The sequence below is a fragment of the Stylophora pistillata genome, chromosome 13, assembly GCF_964205215.1.
Source record: "Stylophora pistillata chromosome 13, jaStyPist1.2, whole genome shotgun sequence".
NCBI classification, from domain to species: Eukaryota; Metazoa; Cnidaria; class Anthozoa; order Scleractinia; family Pocilloporidae; genus Stylophora; species Stylophora pistillata.
Window position 1 is genome coordinate 21,247,603 of NC_142531.1, and position 24,818 is coordinate 21,272,420.

General features: G+C 37.6%; 2 protein-coding genes and 1 long non-coding RNA gene across 11 annotated transcripts in view; 1 reads left to right on the forward strand and 2 right to left on the reverse strand.

The window, feature by feature from the left end:
• Positions 1 to 10,959, forward strand: part of LOC111329319 (uncharacterized) — a 32,437-nt gene extending 21,478 nt beyond the window's left edge. For 2 of the 9 annotated variants that reach the window (XR_015994656.1, XM_088743195.1), the window contains 4 exons: positions 5,142 to 5,186; positions 8,877 to 8,975; positions 9,340 to 9,675; positions 10,635 to 10,959. Coding sequence is in view for 5 of the 9 variants with exons in the window: in XM_088743195.1 (XP_088599321.1) it covers positions 5,142 to 5,186; positions 8,877 to 8,906 (75 nt within the window). In the remaining 4 variants the exon portion in view is untranslated. The remainder of the gene's footprint in view (positions 1 to 5,141; positions 5,187 to 8,876; positions 8,976 to 9,339; positions 9,676 to 10,634) is intronic. The other 7 variants (XR_015994654.1, XR_015994655.1, XM_088743196.1 and 4 more) reach the window with 6 other exon arrangements.
• LOC111329320 (uncharacterized) lies at positions 4,512 to 8,911 on the reverse strand. Its single transcript, XR_002694701.2, has 6 exons — positions 8,775 to 8,911; positions 7,695 to 7,744; positions 6,264 to 6,321; positions 5,931 to 5,965; positions 5,680 to 5,743; positions 4,512 to 5,148 (listed from the first exon to the last, which is right to left on the reverse strand). It is a non-coding gene; the product is annotated as an uncharacterized LOC111329320 (long non-coding RNA).
• Positions 10,960 to 11,534: 575 nt separating the features above from the next.
• LOC111329352 (signal peptide peptidase-like 3) lies at positions 11,535 to 23,424 on the reverse strand. Its single transcript, XM_022934022.2, has 14 exons — positions 23,268 to 23,424; positions 23,047 to 23,153; positions 22,828 to 22,905; positions 20,056 to 20,150; positions 19,289 to 19,408; positions 18,301 to 18,385; positions 17,872 to 17,984; positions 17,067 to 17,173; positions 16,589 to 16,660; positions 16,376 to 16,464; positions 15,961 to 16,006; positions 14,974 to 15,103; positions 14,275 to 14,384; positions 11,535 to 13,560 (listed from the first exon to the last, which is right to left on the reverse strand). The coding sequence occupies exons 2-14, from the start codon at positions 23,070 to 23,072 to the stop codon at positions 13,489 to 13,491; spliced, it is 1,143 nt and encodes a 380-aa protein (XP_022789757.1). The 5' UTR covers positions 23,073 to 23,153; positions 23,268 to 23,424; the 3' UTR covers positions 11,535 to 13,488.
• Between the last annotated feature and the right edge of the window lie 1,394 nt (positions 23,425 to 24,818).

The following is a 24,818-nucleotide window of genomic DNA, read 5'->3' on the forward strand; positions in this document are numbered from 1 at the left end:
AAAGTGCTATGTTCCCTAGATACACATAATCAAGTTACTTTAATTTAAGTGTTGAACACCTCAATATGATTTTTTTTTTCAACTCAATGAGATTTCATGGGCTAAATTGTTCGCAAATTAAGGAGCTTATAAGGTTGAAGCGTAATACTCGCCTTGAGAATACAGTGTCTGGGCAGAGAGACTCATTACACATTGACTCGGAAAGTTAAGTAAACCTGGTGTTCACCTCAGTTTTTAAAGCTACAGTGAAACAAGATTTGCTTAGGACTCCCCGACTTCTTATAGAAGTTATACTTATCTTAAATCGTTAGTGTCTCCGTAACTGATCCATGAGCTCGCCTACTTCCCCTGTTTATTGAGCCACATGCTACCAAAGTCTCGAAAGCCAGTTGATCGCCACCATGCGAAATTTGCCTCATAACTTGCTAGAAAGGTACAATTCGAAAGGGTATTTCGTAAATACGTCTGGAAATGCTGATAAATTTGATCAGCTGTCTTTCTCCACAAAAAGCATCAGTATGAGACTTAGGCTTAACACTTTTATAGCTTTCAGGCCCCCAGCTTTTGTAGCTTCCAGCCCCTTCCCCCCCCCCCCCCCCCAGCTGCTATCTACTTCATCTTTTTTTCAAACAATTCAATGGCGGTTTAGGACATTTAAGTGACAATATGGCGAACTCGTCTATATACTCTGCCGAACATACAATTGTTTATTTCGTCAGGTCAAGTCTAAGGTTGCAAAACACACTTAAAGTTTAATTCCTTGCCTCCTAAAAATGTTCTCCCCAATCTCCTAAGTCTGGATATAGAAAACGATGAATCCACATTGTAGGTCTTGTGGTAAAATTCGTGTAACAGTCTCTCAAAGAGGAAAAAAACACGATATTCGAAGGCATTACTTAATTGTTTAGAGGTGCCGATGAAGTTTATTTATTTTATCATATATATTGACCAAGCTTCTTCTTCGAAGCAGTTTTCAACGAGCTTCGTACTGGATTAAAACTAAAGGGAACGATGGATGGCGACTCTTAGACGTTCATATTCGAGTTCCATTTTACAGTAGGAATATCACGAGATCGTTACTTAACCCGCTACGTGAAAGTCGTGTGTAACTCTAAAAAATGTCCACACACCGATTGTGGAAGATTTTTGCCGAAAGGCATCATAACTATGTAACCCATTTAAGGCCCACGCTGCCTCATAAATGATCAAAAAACCAACCTGCATGGATAGCGAAGGTAATTAATGGTGCGTTATCTCAAATTTCTCAGAGATATTGATCTAATAAACTAGATTAAGTTGATAGTAAAATGGAGAAGCGAACTGGGTGAATAGATCTTTATTAATAGGTCCCCCCGGCCTTCTAGTGAGTGTCAGGGAGGTGCAGGACTCTTTATCAAGCCTGAATATCGGGAAAGCAATTGGCCCTGACATGATACCTAACAGGGTCTTAAAAGAATTCGCACCTGAACTCACCCCGCTAATTATGGACATTTGTAACTGCTCACTCAGGGAGGGCTATGTACCTGATCTGCTGAAGCAATCTATAATCAACCCCCTGCCCAAGGTTTCCCCGCCACAAGAAATCCAAATGGATTTGAGACCTATCTCCCTGACCTGCACCCTTGCCAAAGTCATAGAAGGGTTTGTGCGCAGCAGACTTGTAGCGAAAATCTCGGAAAAACCTGACCCACGCCAGTACGCAAGGGAGGAGCACTCCATCACGGACGCCTTGATTTATATCCTACAGCGATACACGAGGCAACAGATAGCAGGAACTGTGGAGTTAGAATGTTCTTTGCTGATTACTCAAAGGGCTTTGACTTGATTGATCATTCCATTCTTCTCAGGGAGTTGGCATTTTTCGATATAGATACTGTGTTAATTAACTGGATTAGGGTCTTCTTGACTGAGAAATAGCAAGCTGTAAGGATTGGGAATTCTCTGTCTGATTGGAAATCACCCAAGGGAGGTATCCCGCAAGGGACTAAACTGGGTGTGATTTTGTTCGCTGTGATGACCAACAATCTTCTGCGTGACTGGCATTTGAGAATGAAATTCGTTGATGATACCACGGCATTGGAAATTTTTACCAAGGAGTGGTATTAGCTTACTAAATGTAGCTGCCAATGACATCCACAAGTTTTCCATAGAACACAATATGAAATTAAATCCGAAAAAGTGTAAAGAAATGTTAATTAACTTCATGCAAAATGATAATTTTACTACAAGATTAATTGTCCTAGGTAACAACACAGTTGAACATGTGACAACTTATAAATTACTCGGTATTATTATCAGCAATGATTTAAAGTGGAGTGAGCATATTGATTACATTTCGAAAAAAGCCTCGAAGCGCCTGTATTCCTTAAGGATTCTAAAAATAGTTGGTGTTAATAGAGGTGGAATTCTTAAGGTTTACCTGACAACAATAAGACCTATATTAGAATACGGCGTGCAAGCCTGGCATGATATTCTTGAATTTCTTTCTAATAAGCTGGAATCAATTCAAGAGAGGGCTCTACATATTATCTATCCACGCTATAGTTATTTAGACGCTCTTAATATTACTAACCTTGACAGCCTGAAAGAAAGACGAACTCAGCTCTGCTGTAAATATGTTCGGAAGGTGTCTAAGAAAATCCCACCCCATTAACTTTCTTATACCGAGAACAGCAACGAGTGGCCATAGTTACAACCTGCGATCCGGCGACAACAACAGAAGTATTCTTTACGCTGATAGAAGTCGTTGCCAGACCCAGCGTTCAGGTTTCTTTTATCTCTTTCAATAGTGAATATGCAAACATGTAAAAAGTTAATTATGATATTTTTATTGTTCCTATAGTAACTGTAGTTTTAATCAATTATTGATTGTAAATTTAGCCCTTTAATTCAGTTAACTCTGCAATGTGGCAAATAAACGGTATATTATTATCATTATTATCATTATTATTATTATTATTATTATTAATAGGATCTTTACTTCATACCGTGATAGCTAAGTTTTTGGCTCAAGATTGGAGAAACATTCAGAATTTTCACTATTTAATGAAACTGCAGATTGTATGTTCTGAAGTTAAGGCACTTCGTAATACAGATTTAAAGAAGCTTCGCACAGTGTTATCGAATCAACCGCCGCCGCTAACGAGGTGAGGTCTCTTGTTTGTGGTAGTGCCTGCTATCGCAAATGCAAGTCTTACTCGATCAGTGTGATATGGACTTTAAAAGAGACTGTGTTTATGGGGGGGAGGATAACAGATAGGAATGTAAGGGCGTTTTTTAGAGGCGCGTCCATGACTGTGGTTGTGTTTTAGACGTGATTGTTCGTGTGACTGTGATTTTGATTTACTCTGAACTACAACTTTCTTCTTCTCCTGGAAGTTGGACAGCGTAAGTCATCGTTATTTTCAGTGCTATTTTCGTTGTCATTCTCCTTCTGTTCTGCTATTATGTTTATTTAGTAATCAAATTTTTCATTTTCAGTTTTTCCACCACGTGCCATGTGGTTAAGTGTGATTTCAATATAACTGTACGGGCCTAGTATTTTGGTTAAAAGGCGTTCCCTCGGTTGCCCTCCAATCGCGTTCGAGAACGCGACGAATTTGTCTAAATTTTCGAAGAATGAGTCTTTCTACCATCGCCATATCCTGTACATTGAAAGATCTCTTAAGAATATTTGTCATCAAATACATGCTCAAAAGTGTTTCGCCATTTTTTCCGAGGTGAATATTTCGAATTCTTTAAGTGTTTCGCCATTTTTCCGAGGTGAACATTTTCGAATCCTTTAAGTTGAATAAAATCGAACAAGAGAGAGGTTTATTTCATAAGTTTGTAGTGCATTCTTTTACGGTTATTCCTTTATACCAAGTTCAATCAAAGGCATTTTCCTGACATGAATCATATACAACTAACAACAAAAAAAGTTAGCTAGATAATTTGGCTCTCCTCATTTGAATTATGGAAAATCAAAGAGATGTGAAATGCGTTCCTAGTAAATAATTTTGCTTTAATTTTATTCCTCCACAACATTATGTGGCCTTCCCATAAAAGTCGCTTCTTTACGAGTGGAACAGGGCCAACAGGTATCGTTAATGATATCCTCGTAGGCAGACAAAACATAAGAGCGACTCTATAAATACTGTTCCTTTTGCCACCCTGAACCACTCAGAGTGGTATTGCAAAATCAAGTGTACATGCTTTGGTCTTCTTCTTCTGCATCTATTAGCCATGGTTGTTTGGCGTGGGTATGGTCATCTATCCAGATGGATAAACTCTCAATCATTCTCTCAGATAAATTGCAAAAATTTACATCATCAACTCAATTGATGAAACCAAACTAAACTGTCTTGTAGCTGGTACAGATCTTACCTAGAAAACCGTCAGCAATCAATAGTCATTGGAGATCAAGCGTCCACCCCTGGTGCTGTGCATTATGGTGTCCCACAAGGGTATATATTTGGATCATTACTTTTCACCCTGTATATCGCCCCCCTTCAAGATGTAATTGCTCGCCATAACTTGAATTATTTATTTTAGGCAGATAATACTCAACTATATATAACTATTGATCTTGCAAATAAGGCTCTGCCTGCTCTCCGAAATTGTATAGAGGATTTAACACAATGAAACACGCAAAACATGCTAAGAAGCAATGCTTAGAAGACGTACGTTATGCTATTTACATCCTGATTCACCAAGACACGTAAAATCGAGAGGCTCTCTTCTGCTAATACCGTCATCGAGCTAAGTGAGAGAGTTCGTGATCTTGGTGTTAAGTTAGATTAAAACCTATCAATGACATAGCACATAAACGAGAAATGAAAGAATGCTACGAACGCCGTCAGGTCCATAGGTCGTATTAGTAAATACATCACCAAGGAAAATATCAAACTGTTAGTAAATGCACCGGTAACATCACGTCTGGACTACTGTTGCGGTAATAGTATCCTCTTGGTCTCCCATAACAGGAACTGGATAAACTTCAAATAATTCAAAACACTGCCGTACGCCTTATCACTGGAACTAAACGATATTATTATTATTATTACTATTATTATCATTATTATTATTATCATCAATTCGGAAATTTCTTTAGTTCTTCTTCATCGAAGGTATCGGCTGACATCTTTTTCATGACCTTCCAGGTCCTCACTGCAAAGAAAGAGAGAGAAAGAGTGGAGAGAGACAAGGTAATTACTTGACAGTAATCAGTCGGGAATGTGTTGCGAACTGATTCGTTGCGAGTTTAGAATTGATTTTGTGTATTGGTAAGGTTTTCTTGTGGTACAGTGAGAATATTATGGCGAGAAAGTGTAGGATCACGGTTAAATTTAGCTCAGATATCTGAGGGGTAGCACTAGAAAAGAAACAATCATGGTCTGCTCGTGAAAGTTACACTGGCTAGCAGATTAACTTCTACTAAAGTGTGGTACGAATCAATTCATCTTCGCAGAGCTTTGATTGGTTGAGCTCTTGAAGATGGGCCTTTAGGTTGACCCTGTCCAGTGTTAGAAATTTTTAATTTCTAACAAAGGAGTGATTGGAGAATTCACAGCGATGTTGTTGTCATCATAATTTCCTTTCTAATTCATAACCACTGGTGAGGGTTTGATGTAAAAAATGTGTTTTTTTTAATCAGTCTAAAGACCAAGTCATGTTTCTGAGTTATGTTTCCTTACCAACCTGCAATATGTATTGTCTAATTCTTACAATCTCTTCGAGAACCTGTATCTCCATCTCCCTTTCTCTGAAAGAAAAGAACATGAAGGGATAGATGGAGAAAGGAGAAAAACCAAAATTGAAACATTTATCTATAATACCGTTTCTTTTTTCGTTTATTCCATGTTTTTCATTCTGATCTTTTTTGCCATTGCGTATATTAATTTACCTGATAATTTGCAGTTACGGGTTAAATAAGTGTAAGAGGGACTTACGTAGAACTCTGGCCAAAGCCTCCATCATCCTGATTCTGAAAGTAAATGTATGAAATATATGAAATATGCAACTATACATGCAAAATATGCACTAGTAACCAGGTTTTTTGACCTTCCACTTAAGTTATACGTTCAAAGCGGCATCCCGCTTTTTTACTCAGTTTAAGCTGAAATGGACCTTGATATTTTATTGTTAAAGCACGGGTTTTAAAAACATTTAGCCTAAATTATTAATTTGTTGAAACCTTGACAATGAAAATAGATTTCGGTCGAAGAATTCTGCACAACTGATTGCTTTTCACAAATGATTTTTCGCTGGTGAAGTTGGCTTACCTGCACGTTAGAGACACTTTCCGGAATTCCACTCCTTTCAGCAGACAGCATACTAAAACTAAAAACCACATCAAACACATAAAACTACAGTAAATTGGGGTAATGTGATGGTGTAGTCTGATCATTTGGGTCAGTGAGCGTAGTCCTAAGGAGGACTGTTGTCGGTAATAGTGACTGACGTTTGCTCAACCAAGGCACAAGTCACTCATCAAAGTCAAGTGGATAGTTGCTGTCAGTCGAATGCATTAGAGATGAATGGTTATCAGGGATAACCGACAACTAACTCCAAAAGTAATAGGTTCAAATTTCTTGTCCTTCTTGTTAAATTTCAGCCTCTTGTAGCGTAGGGATGAGGATACGAAACCTATTATGCCTCCCTAGAGCCCTGGCTCTAGTACTGCGATCAATTGAGCATCTCGGGATGTAAATTTTAATGAAGTTATGATGAATCCACTTTAATCTCGCCTGCTAAAATGAGCTGTATCTGAGACGCTAGCATGATCTCTCGAAAATCTGAAAATTTGTTTTGAACATTGTTTGTGTTTACATGGCGCAATAACGACCATTCAATGTATAAAAGGATTTCTCTTTTATAAGGTCCTCGCCTATTAGATTACCTTCTTCGACGAGTTCTCCAACTCCTAAGTCTAAGTCCAATTTAATTCTCGTTCATGGAACACTCGCCATCAGGCCAAGTTAACGAAAAGTTCAGTTCATCTTTCAGCTTGAGGGAATGCTGCATTCTTTTGAATCAGGTGAAGCGGTAATACTTTCACATTGTGTTGTGCAAAAGATATTTCCTTCAGCAGATGGCACCCTTCAGTTGTACAAATGATATCACCAGTCCGGGTCGTTATCAAATTTAATAACCATATGATGTCACAATCTTTTCGGAAATCGAAGATTTTCGACCTCAGTTCGAAATTGTCGCTGTTTATTCGTTATTACTCGCCGAATGTACCGATAATAATTCCATTGGTCTTCACGTATACCACGATGGTGGTCATCGAGGCGTAATAGAGGCGAAATTTTGGTCAAAGAAGTAACCGGACAGTTGAAATGATAGTTTTGAATGAGTTATGTTTTTCAACTTTGCCCTTAAGTTTGGATTGATAATTTTTTTTTCGAGTCAAAAAGTCATTTCGCTGATCTTCAATCTGAGCAGAGATTGGAAAGCGATTTTGGAAACTTAGAAACCGCCTTAACCAAAGGGCCAAAATCCAAGATGGCGGCTCGCATACGAGTAGGGTAAATGTCGAGAAAAAAAGGTGATGCCTCTTCTTTGCGATATTGACTCTCGATATTTAAAAGATAACTGGGTAATATCTCGGTGTAATAAGACAAGATAGAAAAGATTCAAGCTGGGAAGGATCGCGAAATGATAATTATACCGATGCTGAAGGAATATATAGTTTGAAAATGATGCCTCACCTTTCTGTGTTTGTTCCATTGTTCCGACTACTTAGTGGCTCGTTTGACGACTGTGGATAAAATTTAGAGGTTTACAGCTTAACAGTTTGTGATATCGGCGATGTTGACTATGCTGTTCAATTTGGCAGTCGTTTTTCTTCGTGTTCTTTTCATAAAAGATATAAATAACGCCTTTCCCGTTATGAAAGAATTACCGAATATTTTAGTTTCAGCTGATCCATCATTAGTTGAAAACTAGCTTGTTACTCGAAAAACTCTATCATGACGTACCATTGTGACCTTTTTGCGTCTATTTTTGATTTCTTTAACACTTTCGCCCGCATAAATACTGCCTATTCTGTGCTGCTCATACACAGAATAGGTAAGTAATAGGTTGCACCAATGCCTTTCTAGCTTTGGGGACCACGTGGTTTACAATGCGAAGACAAGAATTCAAAATGGCTGCTTATTAAGTACGTGCCGCAGACGACATCTCATGGACAAAATTCCTATTTCATATTCACGGATAAATCAGCACTCAAATGACTGAAGAAACTTCTACAAATAGGTGACAACCTCAAGATGGAAAAAAAAACCAGTGTACACACGATCTTCCAAGATCGCAAAAACACATGAATGGGCATAAAAGGGAAGCAATCGTCGATTGGTCAAGCTAATGATTCTCTCAATTCTTCTTCTGTTTTATTCACGCATGTAATAATTTTTGTTTTAATTTAATTCCGTTACCGCAGAAGATTTCAGCGCTTTTCATTCTAGGCCGTAACTACCTTGAGCGACTACCTCGGGTGTTTGAAATTGAGAAAGGAAACATAGCCGCCAGTTATAGAGACCTAATTCACAGCCGGACTAGGTTCTTTGCGACGAAAGAGTTCCTAATTCGAAGGGAACCTACATTTTGAAGTAGTAAAGAGCGCGATCTTATACTCAGATACAAATTACTGCGATTGAACCAAAAGAGTGATAAAAACATTCCAACAAATGATCTTAGATACGAAAGTCTGCGTGATAATATTTAAGAATGAGAAACACAACCCACTAGTATAAATAACTGCTCAAGTATAGCACTTCTCAAAAACTTACCTCAGGTAATACGCTTTCATTCCCATTTTTATCTCATGGTAACCAACTAGCAAGGAAAAATGGCTGGAAAAGTTTATGAATCTTTCTTGTCTTTGCATTTAGATTCACGGACTTATGAGGAAGGTTTTGTGACGGTGGAATCCATGCCAAATCATTCTTGACAAACCGGTCCGCTTGTGGATCGTAACCGCTAAATTAAAGGTAAAAATTTGTTTGTTTTAAATTTTGGAAATGAAACCAGGAGGTGTCAGCTTAAAACATCTCCGAAGTTCTCGCAGTGCAAAACGAACTACTGCACATTCTTATATTTTTTTTTGTTGCAAAAGAAAACTGCAGACCGAACAAACAATATTTTACTCCTTATCCAAGAAATCTCGCAGTTTGATATTATCACTAGTAAGAATGTTCAGTCGCACAATGAGGGTTTAAGCTATGATAGTCGGAAGTATAATTTATTAATTAAAAAAATCAATGTCATGCTGTACAAAGATATCACGCCAGAATAAATTAAATTCACGGTTAACTGAGTCCTTTTGTCTCATAATGGTGTGGATGATGAAATCAGTACCCGAAAACAAGCCTGTTACTCATTCTGTGTGATCAACTTTGATGCCTTATCATAAAGAGGAGCAGTAGCACTGCTACGCTTTTCACTCCTCCTAATCTCCCAATGAAGACGAGGGACGGAGGCAGCAAGCGACCACGGCGAGAGCGAGGCGAAGCCACGCCGAAGCCACTCTGAAGCAAAGCCACTCCTGTTTTATTTTCAGCCTCTGCTATAGGCCCTATTCACAGGCTAAACCTTTGTGAAGAGTTGCCGTACCCAATTCGCTGTTAAGCTACGTTTTGAGGTGGTAAGGAACAAAAACGAATACTGAGGATCGTAACCGCTAAATCAAAGGTAAAGATTTGTTGGTGTTAGCTTAAAACATCTCCGAGGTTCTAGCAGTTATATTGTTGTAAAACAAACTCCTGCACATTGCTATATTTTTTGTTTGCGAAAGAAAAATGCAGACCGAACAAAACAAGAATTTACTGCTTATCCAATTGGAATAATAAATATTTTTTTACGTCCCGGCATTAATGATGAGGGATATAACGTTTCTTATTTGTAGTGAAGGTCAAGCATGTCTCAAGAATTTTCCGTCGGCAGTTAATAATTTATTTCTTCTATTATCATCGATTTTGTGTTTATAGTACCATATGAGCACCTTTGATACTGTCACAGCATAACATTGCCCCCTTAAGCTTTCATTGGTCATTGGCAAGGTTAAGAATTCATATGATGCACGATCCTCGTAGTAGAGAGCGCTATTTATGCAATAGCGAAAATCAGACCTGAAAAAAATCAGGCCTGTTCGAATCCCGTACAGGCCTTTTTATTTTTTCAGGTCTGATTTTCGCTATTGCATAAATAGCGCTCTCTACTGCGAGGATCGTGCATCATACGTATCTACAACCGCAGTTCAAAATATATGAACTTCATATATTCATTGTATCTGGTTAAGAATTCACAAACTTTTCAGGAGCTCTACATTACCAAGGCAACCATACAGCTCTACCTTTATTGTTATTGCATAGATCCAATGCAAGCTACTGGTCGACGGATGAAAGTGTTCTGATTGGAGGGCTCAGATCATTGTAAACAATGCTAGCTGCGTCTGTATTTCCGGAGAAATTATAAGGCAGGGAATGAAAATAATCATCAAAGTACTGCAAAGTACTCGGTACTCTAGACCGTCTCTTCTTAACTGGAGACCGTATACTAACCTAGTGCGGTAAGACTTTGGTGTCCAAATTGCATAGGTTCCTGATCGATGTGTTCATAACTCTCATCCTGTTTTCTCTGGTCTCTCACAGGTTGATGAGATTTCCACTTGAAACACGAGATCAATGGCCTCTTTAAATTCAAGCCGAAAATAAAGCTCTTGGTTGTGACCTTAGTGGTACCTTTATAATTCTTCTCACAGAAAAAATGTGTTGTAGGCCAGTTTTGATGAAACAGGAGTTCACTGTCAAAATTTCAGGTAAAATGTTTATAAGCATTTTTTTGGCTACAAAAAAAGGAGTAGATGTGAGCCGAAAGTGAGTTATTTTGGATGGTTTTTTACGCTGTTAATATTTTGTACTGTGGAGGATTTTACGGAAATTATTGCTAAATAAAATAGAGAAATTTTTTTGGCTATTGAAATTTGAAAGAATAAAGAGTAGATTAAAAAAGTGAAGGTTGTCCCATGTAGTGTCTACGATTTGCTGTTACTGCTGTGGTTGTTGTTTTAATATGCTTTCCAATTCTCTCTAAAAAAATTATCGCTGTTCTATGTCTCAAGCAACCAAGCGAGTCTCACTCTATGGGTTCTAGTCTCTCGCCACAAAACCTTATGTCGAGAGACAACGAATCAAAGAGACACATAGAAGTTGGAACCAGTCAGTATCTAACGTCAGGGGGGGAGGGGGGGGATCGTAGTATCACATGGTTTTTAGGGGGAGTGAAGGGCTGGGAGTTGTCAGAGGTAACACATTGTAAAGGGGAGACCACCTAGCCTTAGCGGGGATTGGGTAAATTTTATCTTGACACGATCAAAATCCTCCCGCCGCCCTCTGTGCCTCCGTTTTAGGCGATAAAGGATTACGGATTTTATTCTCTCACCGAAAGTGACTTTGGTCAGAGACACAACAAATGTAGACAAAGAATCATGAGGGAATCAGTTGGTATCTCGAGTGAGGAAAAAAAGATTTCACTACAAAACAAATCCAGTCTCTGAATAATAAAATCATCCTATATTTACTCTTTGTTTAATCTGCACTTGACATAGCAATATTAATAAAAGCATTTAATATTAACTTAACTAATCGAATTATCCCCCTGTTCATTACCTATTGAAACACCTCACGCTGAAGCTTCTCACATAATAAATATACCAAGCCTATCCATTTACAGGGGGAATTTCAAATTTACGTCTTCCAGCCGTTGTTTCAACTTCGTACCCAGCATCGCTCATCTCCCCGCCCTCCTGGAGCGAGAAGAGAGGGCGCTCCAGGTGGGAGGGAAGATGAGAGACCTTGGGAACGAGGTTGCTGTTATTTGAGATGGTCACAAAACGGTCCTCGTCACGTGATACTATTGTTGGTAAGCATTACGAAAAACAACCTAGAACAAGCAGGCTTAGACGCGACGGATCAGTGTCAAAGTATCTGCGCACCCTCCCCTCTCCTAACTCAACATGAATCCATCCTAACCAGTTATCAGTTAACTGAGCTGAGTTAGGGGAGGGGTGGGTGCGTAATTGCTCAGATACGGATACTGAGCCGAGATGGCTGTAAAGAGTAAAGGCTGATAGTTTCTAAAGAAACTGTTTGGGGCTGCGTCGGTGGGGGTAACGAAACAATTTGGATATATCAACAAAGTTGAAATGGTAAATTGGCTACCGTAACGATTGCAAAAGCTGACGTTTCGAGCGTTAGCCCTTCGTCGAAGGGCTAACGCTCGAAACGTCAGTTTTTGCAATCGTTACGGTAGCCAATTTACTATTTCAACTTTGTTGATATATCCAAATTATTTGGCTGTAAAGGGGCCTATTATAAGCCAACGGCAGTCGCAAACATCGTGAAACAACAAGTAAATTAAAAGTTAAGAACGCCTGAAATTCATACACTATGTCTATTCAAAACAATCTATGTTTCCTTAATTCACAACACTTCGTAATGCCTACAGGATATATCTTTTCCAAATACAATATATAAATCCTTCACATATACTATTGTCTGCAAAGAAGAAGCCTTCCCTCCATATCCGCGCACAAAAACGCGTCGGTCAAACGCCGGACACATGCGAGGGGATCGATTCTAAGCGGTCATTTTCAGGTAAATCGTTGGTGTTTTCTTCCCAACACACATTTCTTAATAACACGAGCGCAACGTCCTTTCTCCGCAATTTAGCCAATCAAATTTAGCAATTTAAAAACAGGGAATAACGCAATGAATAAATACTACGCACTACGCCATTGCAGATCATTCCTTATAATCTCTCGGAGAACAAGGACAAGACTCATGTTTACAGGTTTCAATCATTCCTTTGTTCTGTTCACCTTGTGATACATTTTGGAACACTTTGCGAGGTTTTCCTATGGGAGTTTTTCAACACCCAAAGGTGTTCCCTAAAAGAGAGTTCTATTCTATACAAAGCAAGACTTTCGATTTGGTAGTCTCAGTAGTAAATACCTTCTAATAGAAAGTGCCATATAAATGTTCCAAATTACTATTACTGCTTACTTCGCAAATTTTTTTTGTCCATTTGCTTTTTCCATTTTTTAGCCCACCTTTTAGCTAACGCCTTCAAATTTTACTCACATCAAACGACCATCGTATCATAAGCAAATTAGAAACGGGAAGAAAAGCGCAATTTTCAATTGAGCGTCGAAAGAAATTAGGAATTGCTTTGTTTTGTGATTGGTCCAGAAAAACTCATGCCACTCTCTCAACCAATCAGAAGCAAAAGTAAATCCAGTCACCGACTTGGTGGCCCGCATTTTCCCGCGCTTTAAGCAGGGGTTTTCCTTTCTTCTGATTGGCCGGTGTGATTACTTAGGTCTTGGTTTTACGACACTCGATGGAAAAGCGCTCTACCCGTGGGATAGCGGTACTTGATTCGTGTTGCCCCTTTTAAAGGCTTTGTTTTGCTGTATTGAATGTTCAGTCCTGGTTTTGACATGTGTTATACTTCCATGAATTTAAATTTCGCACTAGCAGCTACAAAGGGATCTTGCCACATTTTCCGTAGGTCGCCCTGCAGAGGGAAAAAAGAAAATTAAACAACAAACAACATTTTTTGCCAGAAGCATGTAATCCTGTTTGAAATGAGTGTTCCACAGACTCTTCTAAATACGAGCGGGAAGTAGGAGGCAACGCAAGCGCGCGAAAAGTCTGCAAGGGGTCTGGTACTGATAATGCGTAGTGCCAAACCCCTAGCAAACATCTCCCTGACTCGTCTCAAATCTTCTCGCGGACTGTGAAACGCACGTCCTGCAGCGCAATTGTTACTCTTTGTGTGGCTTGAAATAGTAAGCCTTAGGTTTTCAGAATCATCATTCGCAATCCCTGACAATCATCTCCATCCTCAGCCATCCTTTCTCCTACTCGTTTTAAATATTGTTCTTAGGTGCTTTTCTGTCTTACCGAGTTAACATTCTGTAGTCGCTTAAGAGTAGGCAGTTAATTAACTCGCGCCATCTCTAAACCAATCAGACGCTAAACGAAAACAATCGTGACTTGGTCGCCCGCATCTTCCCTCGCTTTTGGTGGTTTGATGACGCACACCTTTGCTATGATTGGCTGTTGTGAATTCTTTGGTTTTGGATTTAGAAGGTCAATAAAGAACTGCTCCAAAATGACTGAAAATAAGTAAACATTACTTTTTTTTCCTTGCTCACACAAAGTTTTTCTTTAAGGGGACTTCTACCGGGTATAACAAATAAAGGTAACTGATTTAAATTACAAATACCTTTAGATAAGCCATGACTAGAATTGGTAGAAGTGTGAACGGTACTAGGTAAAGAAGCGCGGGTTGGGCCGCTTTGTATACCTCAGATGCCACAGTAGCCGTTACTAAACCTGTTTGACAACAGGAACAAACAATCCATCAATCATCTGCTCAGGAATTTTGCTATGGGCAACCAACACGATGTTGATTTGGTTCCTAACATGTCAATAACAAATGTGCTTGCAAAAGTGCCACAGGTTTCTACTGTATCATTGAATCCACTTTTTACAAATCTACAGGCTATCTACAATTCTTTACGAGAGCACTGTTAGCTACCCACAGAAAGTTCTCGAGTAAACTTTTAGTTTAATTATCGAAAGGTCCTGCCGTTTTATAATCTGGTCAAACCTTTGACCCAACGAGTGATTCGCATCGAATTTCTCCTAACAATGTCACCCTTGAATCAAACATTTGGGTAACGAGAATTAAAGTCATGATCAGAAACTAAAGACGCTCTTGATTCAGTTGTAGACATTCTCCTTATCATCAGTTTAGGAAATGTATAGAGAACAGTATGGAGAATATGCAAACTGATAATAAGATAAAAAGGGTTAAAACAGCGTAAGTGCAACCAGCCATTTGGGAGCCTTCAAAAGATTCCTTTACAAGATATTTTGAGGGCACTAGCTAACAGAGCCACTGAGCTCTCCCAAAACTTACCTACAATATATCCAATTAAAGAGCAATGAAAATATGTTACTCTAGCTTGTTCTGTGTCTGCTGCAACAGCCGCCTGCTTCTTGTGCATATCATATCTCATAACAAAACACAGGAGAAGTCCTGGCATAACCTGTTGTAAATAATAAATGATAAAGTAGGATCAGTTTGTTGTTAGTTATTATTCACAGTTCAGAATGTCTTTTTTTTCAAAGATACCATATGCTAGTTAATTCTTTTAGAGGATAAAAAAACTACAATTTGCCTCCTGGCTCGCTGGCTCATTTAGTATCAGTACTTATCTACTATCTGGGTGCCATGGGTTGCATTCCGGCAAAGCTTCAAGTTTTTTTCTTAAGGTTTTGCTCTGATCTCAATGTGTGACTTCTTAGCTCAGTTGATTGTAGCCTCCAACTGGAGGTAGTTGGGTTCCAATAAAGTCTAAATTTTTTCAGACTTTTTTTCTGCAATACCTAAAATTGCAGTCCACCCATAAAGATTTCTTTCCTCAGTTTTTTTTTGGTAAAGTTTCAACTGTAGTTCCTGTTAGGATCAGTTTGTTACTTGATTTATGATTTACAATTTATAAGATTCGCCGACAGGCAGGACACCGCAACAGCTTGCGCCAATCACTGCGGGCCCAGTAAACCCACCCATCCCACCCCAGGGGAGGACATCCATCACACAGTAATCTCGTGCGTGGGAAATTAACGTCTCCTACCCCCAATCCTGCAGGAGACGGGACCTCCATTTATTCATCCTTATCCGAGAAGACTAGAATATCTAACCATTTCTTGATGTTATAGAAAGGTAGCAAATTCTTCTCAATTATTTTAAGACCCTGAGTGTTGGTCCGGCCGGGACTCGAACCCTCGACCTCACGCACAACACAATTCGGCGCTCTATCCTCTATCCACGGGTCACAATATTATGATCTATTTCAATTCCAGACCATTCCTCAGAAAAAAAAATCATATAATTTTTACTTACTATATCTCCAAGTCCCAGCATAGAGAATCTGCTTCTGTCTTGCATACTAACAAAAAAAAAATTAACTTTAAAAATTGTCAATGAGGTAGCAATACACATACTGTATGAAATGTATTCAAATTTACGTAAGATAACAAAATAAACACATAATCAGCTTTTAACCAGATATGGGTGGCCTTTGGCAATGTACAGTGAGGCTGAGAGAGAGAGCTCCCTTTCCCCTGTGTACCAATCAAAATAACTCAAAACTTCCGTCAGTTTGAGAAGATTTCACCAATCAGGTATTCAAAAATTTTGTCCCAGCACAGCCATTGTGCCCAATAGCTGTGCTGAGAATTGATAACTAAATCTCAGGGGCAAGAGTTACACAAAAAGTATGTGTAACTGTGAAAAACCAGTGCTTTACAAAACTCACCTTGGAAAAACTAATTTTCCTGGAAGAGAGATTTGCGGGGAGATATTTCCCACTGGATTCATTTTCAATTTATTTGCCATTATAGAGACCTGCAAAAAGACACAAAAGAAAGGTACAGCATAAAGGGTATAAAGATCTTATGCACATATCATTTGGCAACTACAATCTGAAGACATGAGGTTTCTGAAACCTCTGCCTGTACTGTGTACTTACAGGGTTAGCAGCTTGCTGTGTGGCTACTTGAACCATAACATTTGCTTTAAATATGTAACTTGAAAAGAAAACCTGCAATATTAAAATTTGCACAACCTTTTATTATTAGTTTGTTACCTTATTATCATCCTTTACCATTCAACACAACTTAAAATTAAACATTACATTTCATTAATACAATTGATTATCCTCAGAGTGCCCTAAAATTAACTTTAAATAAATTAACTTAAATTAAAATTAAATTCCCAAGAGCGATTAACATGTAACATTTCCATGTTATATCCTTCAGTAAAAAACTAATCAGGTGGAAGTTTCTATCTTGATCTAACACCAAATTCTTGTAACTATAATTTGCAAGGAAATTTGGAGCAGTAAGAGGGGAGAATTAACAATCAGATTTTAGGAGTTCGAGGGTTAATTAGCAGGTTTAATTCAACAAAAACACTTCAGGTATTATCATTGCTTGGCATTAACTTACCCAAAATACATCATAAATTAATAGACCTATTAATAGAAGTGTTGACACTTTGAGGCTTGGTAAACGTATATAGGCAATCATGGAAACACATAGACCCATGGCTAATGCTGAAAAAGAAAAACGGAGAAAACAAAATATACTTATTAGCTCTAGCAATCTCATTCTGAAGGCAAAAGAAATGACATACACTCGTACTAAAACATAATTCTGTACCATTGTGCACTACACTGTTCTAGTATTTCAATAAACTGAGTCATTTTTGCACAAATATGCACTGACAACTAGTCAAACTTTAACAAGACTGAGGGGGTTCAGCTTATAGCCGAGTAATTCTTCAAAAAAAAAAATTACCACTAGGTACTGTAAATTGAAAGTATAAAGTCAGGTAAACTGCTTTATAATATAGGGATATAAATACAGTAAATAATAAATTAAAAAATAAAATATTTAATAATAACAATAATTATCATTGATAGTGGTTTATTAATGGTAAAATATCAAAGTCATCATCATGATCATGGTTAAAGGATTTGTAACAAGACAGTTGGCAGCTGTACCTTGTATGCCGCATTGTAGTTTTTACCACAATTTGCTGTACCTAGTATACTGCATTGTAGTTTTTACCACAATTTGCTGTACCTAGTATGCCGCATTGTAGTTTTTACCACAATTTGTTGTCACCCATGAAATATTATCGAACAGATGTGCAGCAACATGCAGTCTACATGTTAAACTGATGGCAAATTTTCTACTTTGTTGCACTTAAATCTGGACAGTTGGTAGGTCTTAGTCTAAGAAAACATACCATCCATTAACACCCAGTGTCCTGTGACGATCCAAACCATAACTAACACACCAGAACACACAAGAGACATAACCTCTGCTGGTGTGAATCTTCCACAGAAACCAATGTAGAGCCTGCAATAAAATTTAGATTTATCAGCATACAAACTAAAAGGTGTGGAACTGTCAGTGTTATTTTCAGCTTGTTGCAAGAAAAAGTTAGCTTCAAAGATATTCTTGTACTGGATACCAATCATGGTTCAGGTTTGAGCACTGGGCTATGGTAATTTTCAGAAAATGATCTTGCTAGATCAATGAAGATTTAAAATGAATGAAGAGGGGAGGTTTCTAAAGGAACTGTGGCCCTGCATCGGTAAAGGTATTTACAAGGTAATAAATGTATAGAGAAAAGCATGGAGGATGTGCATAAGGCATAAAGTTCAATACTCACTTTTGATTATTGTTTGTGAAGCAGGGTTTGGTAAGAAACTGACAAACAGGTAAAAGCACAAACGAAAAAGCCACCATAGCTAGCACTGAAAAGTAATCACACATGCATGTTGTTAGTTTATAATCCTTTTCTTCCGAGGAATGATAAGCATCGTAGGATAGGTCTAGATGGCAGTAAGGGAGAATTTGCATACATTTACTGAGGTTAGGGTATAAACGGTTCAAATCAATCAGTCTCACTCCAACTTATGATTTTGAAAGTTAAATACAATTTGGCGCTCTGTGCTTGACACTGGCAAAGTCCAATTATTAATACAGCCACCACCTTTTAAGTCAGTATCCTGTATTCCAGAGCTGACCCTCCAGGGCTGTTATTTTTCTCTCCACAGAAACTACTTAAAGTATGGATCACTTTTGGATGTTTTTCTCTTAATTAGTTTGTTTCATCCACCAGACAGATCGATGTTTCCATACTACCTCTATTTTAAGTGATCTGTTGCTTGAATTACTCTTTTTTGCACCAGTTTAACAATTTTGATATCTGCACATTTCTACAGTTTTTGTGTAAAAATTCTTAGAATCTCTCAGACAAATACAGCTGAGATGAAATATAATGTACACCAGAGGCCAAATTCCACAGAGACCAAAGGCATAAACATTTTTGAGACAAAGAAGGCAACCAAAGCTAATATTTTTGTGGTGCTCGCTGCAGGTCTTTTGCCTGAAACACTAAGTTTAAAGTAAATTTATAAACCAAGCCTTTTCTGTTGATTATAGTTGACAGAAGTGAAAATGGGAAGAAGATGGATTTTATGGTAGGTTCCATTTGGTTGACCAGAAAGGTATTTGACGTCTTATTTTTAAATACTAAAGAGAAAAGTAACTAAAAAATAGCATAATCTTAAACTAGTTACTGCTACAGTAACACTGGTTGCTATACTTTAATCTAAAGAATGTCTGTGCTTCAGCATCATAAAGTTTTTACTCACCAGCTGTGCACAGTGCAAAGAAAAACTGGAGGGTATCAAAAAAGAAAAACATCACGAGAAGAGAGAAGGAGGCCCCAACTGGAAGGAATACAGCTTGGGCTGTATTGATAGTCTGGAAACCTGAAAATGAAAGGAAAAAGAACGTAAAACAAGTGACCTAACTCCTCATCTGAGCATGTAGTTAGCCTGCTTACATGCGGCAATTTGTGTTTTCAAGCACAAGATTTAGTGCGGCAAATATTATCTCATTATATTGGACGAGTGGAAGATTTCTGACAAGTGACAAAGCAAGAGGAAGTATAACCAGGTTTTTCTCCCCTTCCCCCCTCCCCCTCATTTTGTCACTTGTCCCCAAACCTTCACCTGTCCAACATGGGGGCCAAACATTTACTGCACTGAACCTCTAGAGCCTGGAAACACAGTCTGATCATTTGAGTAAGGTTAGTCCTAAGAAGGAAATCAATGTTGTGGGTAGTTGTGATTGAAGCTTCAAATTGATAGACATATAATTATGTTCCATGGTTTTAGTGGATCTTAAAAGTTTGCTTCCTCAACCATAAAGAGACTTTTGGTTCTGTCCTGGTGTACTGGTTCACAAGGGAATTACCATTGTTCTTTCTTTGTTTAGGAGTCATCGGTTAGCTATTGCGTATTGTTTGGTCTTTTGTATTGGCTCTTGTGAACCAGTACACGAGGACAGAACCAGACTTTTTCAATGGTTGGGATTGGACTGATTATGGTACAATGTTACACTTTATGATTCATACCATCCATAAGTCTTGAGAAAGGTGTATCATTCTGGTTTGACTGTTCGTCTTCTGGATCTTCTGAGTTACTATATGCTTTATCCAAACCTAAAGCCCTGTCACAACAGAAGAGATAAAGACATTCAGAGGTTACTTTGTGATAGTTTAGATGAGGTACATGTCACATGTAACATTCAGGAGGTGCTGACCAGCGGACGTATTTGCTTCAAACCCTTCAACTTCCAAGATCTAACTGTTAATTCTCTCTTCTAAATGCTACACATTTCCTTGTAAATTAGTGAGCAGAATTTGGTGTTAGATCAAGATGACAACTTCAGTATGATAGGTTTGAGTATTCTCATTACTTATTTGCTGGATCATGTATAGATCTTATAGGGAGAAGTTATATGTTGATCACTACTGGGAGTTGAATTGTTAAATTAAATACCAGTTAATGCTTACTCAATTTAGGCTCACCAGGGAGTTAAATTAACCCTTTAATTACCCTTTAGAGTGACTAGCATCTAATTTCTCCAAATGATTGCCAAATAAAGAAGTTTGTATATTTTATGAAAATTCTCCTAAGCTCCTAGGAAACATATAGTGAACAGTTTGGAGAATATGCATACTGATGCTAGGGTGTGTATAGAGAAACACCTATCCTGCATTTAGTGATCGATTACACTGCCTTTTCTTCAAGTATCAATAGTGAAAGATCTGGAGAGTTTTTTTTTTTTTTTGAAGACTTACAGTAAGGCTAACCATGTGCCATAGTTATGCTGTAGATCATGAAAAGGAAAACACAATCGTTCGCTAAAAATTAGTGACTGTTTTAGCCAGCTAACTTTCAAAATTCAGGTGGACCCAAGTAGAGGACTTGTAAAACTATGTAATTCATGACAAGTTACTTAGCTATTATATTTTGAGATTTAAATGCCTGAAGAGGTAAGCCTGTGTTAAGCCTTTTGATAGTAATTGAAGGTTAATCTGGAAACAATGCTGGCCACAGCTCTTACATAAATGTGAAGCACTGTGATAAGGGCAATACATCATTTAGAAAATATGGCTCCATCTTGGTGTAGAAGACAAAGGACATGTCAGAACAGAACACTGTCCAAGGCTTGACACTAACTTTTCAACTTACTAGCTAATTGGCTAGTGACATCTTAGATTTCACGACAATTTCAGTTTATGTTTTAGCCAAACTGGCTGGTGAAAATCGAAAAACCCTTGCCAAAACTGAATTTCTACTAGTCTGTAGCTAGTGGGCTACAATTGGTGTCAGGCCCTGGACTGTCATTTTTTTTTTTTAGTTTTCCTTGTTCTGTCGTCTTTTTGTTCTCTATTCTTTTACATCAGCTGTGTCCTTTACACCAAGTAATAGCTTGAAATCTTCATTTCTTCTGACAGGCAACAACAACCTAGTTTGCTGGAATGATTTCTTCTTGTTCTTAATGTCATGGCTCAAAATCTAAGATGTCACTTAAAAAATTCACAGGAAATGATTACAGTACTAAATTCTGCAGGTTTAGATAATCTTCTATAGCCAGACTTTGCAAAACTAATTGCAAAACTAATTGTATTATTTAAATCTGATAACGTGCAGTTTGATCTTTAATTTTCTCTGACAAAATCAATTCTGAAGAATTAAATTACATAGAGGTTATATTTGCTGTATAATCAACCTTTAGGCAGCATCATTTGATCCTAATTAGATATCTCAGTGGGAAAAATTTAGGGTTTTCTTTGTATCCTATCAAAAAGGTAGTTTATAAGGATTTGTCAATGATAAATGCATTAATTGTGTAGACTCAAAACATATTTAGACCAAACTATAAAGCAAGATCATTTTAAAGAGCTGGTCTCCAAAATGTCAATACAAATTGTGTTGCTAAATTTAAAAAAAAATTGATTTTAATGATTCATAAAATGTGACAATCACTGAATGGCTTTCAATTTTATTTAATTAACCTTTTAAATATTGTACAAATATGTTTTTAAAGGATTTTTTTTTTGGTTCTATCAGACACCACTCAAAGGTGTAATCCCATTCAGGAAACATATAAAAGAATATAATTATGGGGGAACTTTACTTTCCCAGGTTAAAAAATCTTAATGAGTAATATCCAACAACGTAGTTACCAATGACACAAAAAAAAATTTAAATCACTAAGTCAATTTTTTTAAAATACTTAAAAAAGAAAAAAAAAAAAACAGAAAGAAGTTCGCAGTTAATATTGTAATATTTATCAAACAGCTTTTTCTCCCGTTATCCAAGCCAAGCTAGGACGCATATGGGTTAGTACTTTTAAAGAATGCGAACTATTAGCATTTTAAACTTCTCAAAATTGATCAACACAACAAAGAATTTCTGCACGACAGAATTTTTCTTTAAGTAAGTTATCGAAGGACATCCTACTAGGGCACCGAAACAGGAAAGTCATAACTTGAAATCAAGAGATCTCTATAAGAATCAACTATTTTAAACCCTACTTGCAATGAGTGAGTCAGAAATTGCTAGCAAGGACATTTTAGCATGCAAATGATGTACTTGAAAAGAAGTAGCATTTCAGTCTCGAAGTTTACCTTTCCATAGGCAAAAATCTAGGTTAGAGCTATGACACTAGTGTCGATCACCGATCCAATTGTTGGATCTCTCAATTCAGGATCGTACAAGTTTTGGTGGCATCAACTTTTATGACATCGTTGTTGTCACGCACACTCGGGTAAAAATCCACAATCATACGCGGACCTCGATCGTCAAAACTACATAAAATCGCGAAGTAGGCTTACCTAAAACTGCCGTATACGATGAGTAAAATGGATATAACGATGGTGAGAACTCTTGAAGTGTCGGCAAACATGTAGATCCTGAAACAGAAACAAAATCTGGATGAAATAGTTGCTCACACGTGTAAACAGCATTGCACATAGTATATTGTTGTATTGTTTGCGAGTCACAAAATAATTATTTTCCATCGATGTCTTTGAGACGGCAAGGAAACATCTTACCATTGCGGATCTTCTTCTTCCTCCATAGTAAGTAGATAGAATATTCAAATCTGCATCATAAAACTTTCATTACAGCTTCTGTAGCGAGCAGGATAAGCTATTTGTACCTGGAAGATTTCAAACGATTGTGGAACTAACTTTATAATTCGCCCATCTACGAATGAAACAACAACATTGCGCATTGAATTAGAGTTGAACTGCAACAAAATCAACTTTTTCACCTGTTTTTAAGAGTTAATGTCTATCACACAGCTTTAACATGGGATGTTTACGCTTAAATGGTTGCGTTAGCCATCTGTTCAAAGCGAAACATCCGTCCAAGTACTTGGTGCAAAAAGATATATTCTTACTTGTTGTTATTTACTGAGAGTTGCAAAGGATGCTGGGTAATCATCTTTCGTCTCTCGCGATCTTTTGTTTTCGTTATTGTTCATGAACATACAAAAACGCTAAAAAGGAAACAAGTTGCTTTGTTATATTTCTTTTGTTCTCTTGACCAAAGAGAACGTGAAAGAGGGAAATAAAAGCTTAGTTGATGTTAGCGTGCTAGCTTGAAATAAGGGAACGCTCTTAAAAAAAAAAATGCTCCGAGACTGAGTAAGGTCATGCGTTAGCAAGAGGTTTCATCAAAAATGGAGAACAAAATACCACGGATAGCTTAGCTTTCTATTGTCTAGCCTACCTACAAGTTATTTCTTGTCTATTCTTAAGTTTAATGTACGAAAAGTTCTGCGAGAAATTTGGTTTAAAACCATGAAAATATGGAGATTTTTTTAAGTTTGTGAGTTGCGTCGGCATCAAAATTTGGAGTTGACAGCGTGGGTCGTGTGTGAAGTTGGGATAAAAGCAGTATATAAAAATGAGCCTTTTAATGTACGATGTCCACAATAATCTGTTTCCTGATAACATTAAGAATATGTTCACAAAGCTGGCTTCTGTCCACAGTTACCAGACTAGATCTGTTACCAATGAAAATTATTATGTTGAACAAGTTAGAACTGAAAATATGAAGAGAGCCGTCTCTATTTCTGGCACCTTGATCTGGTACAGTATTCCACTTCCTATCAAAACACTTAAAAAAAAAAATCAATTTAAAAGCGCAATAAAGGAAAAGCTCTTTGAAATTCTGAACAAAAGAGGATGATTATATAGGAATTGCTGAAATTAGAGTACAATTCTCAAATTATAACTGTATGTACTTCCAGTATTTACTGCAGTCTGCCCTCCTGTCTCAATCTGTCTATAAGCCACACGGCAAACTAAATTTCTTTTAGGATTGTTCGTCTAGTATTATAATTATACATATAAATATTCATTTTCTGTAGAATTCTCAGTCTTTTTTTTTTATTTTCCTCTCTTGTGCCCGCCTCGAATAGCCGTAGCTACTTGCGGGCCCAAGCATTGTTATTTTCTTATCATGAGCTTAAATAAAATGTGTCGTTGTTGTTGTTGTTGTTGTTACACCATTTTTTAATTCGTGTTTAAAATGGGGAATCCAAGAATAACTAGGTGAAAGATCCTCTACACTCAGCAATCCCCTGAACTGAGACTGAAAAGGCGAAGTTTCTTTTTTTTGAAAATCCCGTTGGTTCCGTTGGCTCCCAAAGTTTTAGTCCAGTTAGTCCAGTTGAATATTTCCAATAGCGAACAGAATATTTCAGAATAATTTGGATATATCAACAAAGTTGAAGTGGTAAATTGGCCACCGTAACGATTACAAAAGTTGACGTTTCGAGCGTTAGCCCTGGCCACCGTAACGAGTACAAAAGCTG

What these genes read in the sequence shown, in the direction of transcription:
- LOC111329352 (XM_022934022.2), bottom strand. Translation starts at nt 23,072, where the DNA reads ATGGAGGAAGAAGAAGATCCGCAATG. An exon ending in ATCGTATACGGCAGTTTTAG is followed by an intron (nt 20,151 to 22,827) that starts GTAAGCCTACTT and finishes CTGTTGTGACAG; the next exon opens with GGCTTTAGGTTTGGATAAAG. An exon ending in TAATTTATGATGTATTTTGG is followed by an intron (nt 16,661 to 17,066) that starts GTAAGTTAATGC and finishes TTAATATTGCAG; the next exon opens with GTTTTCTTTTCAAGTTACAT.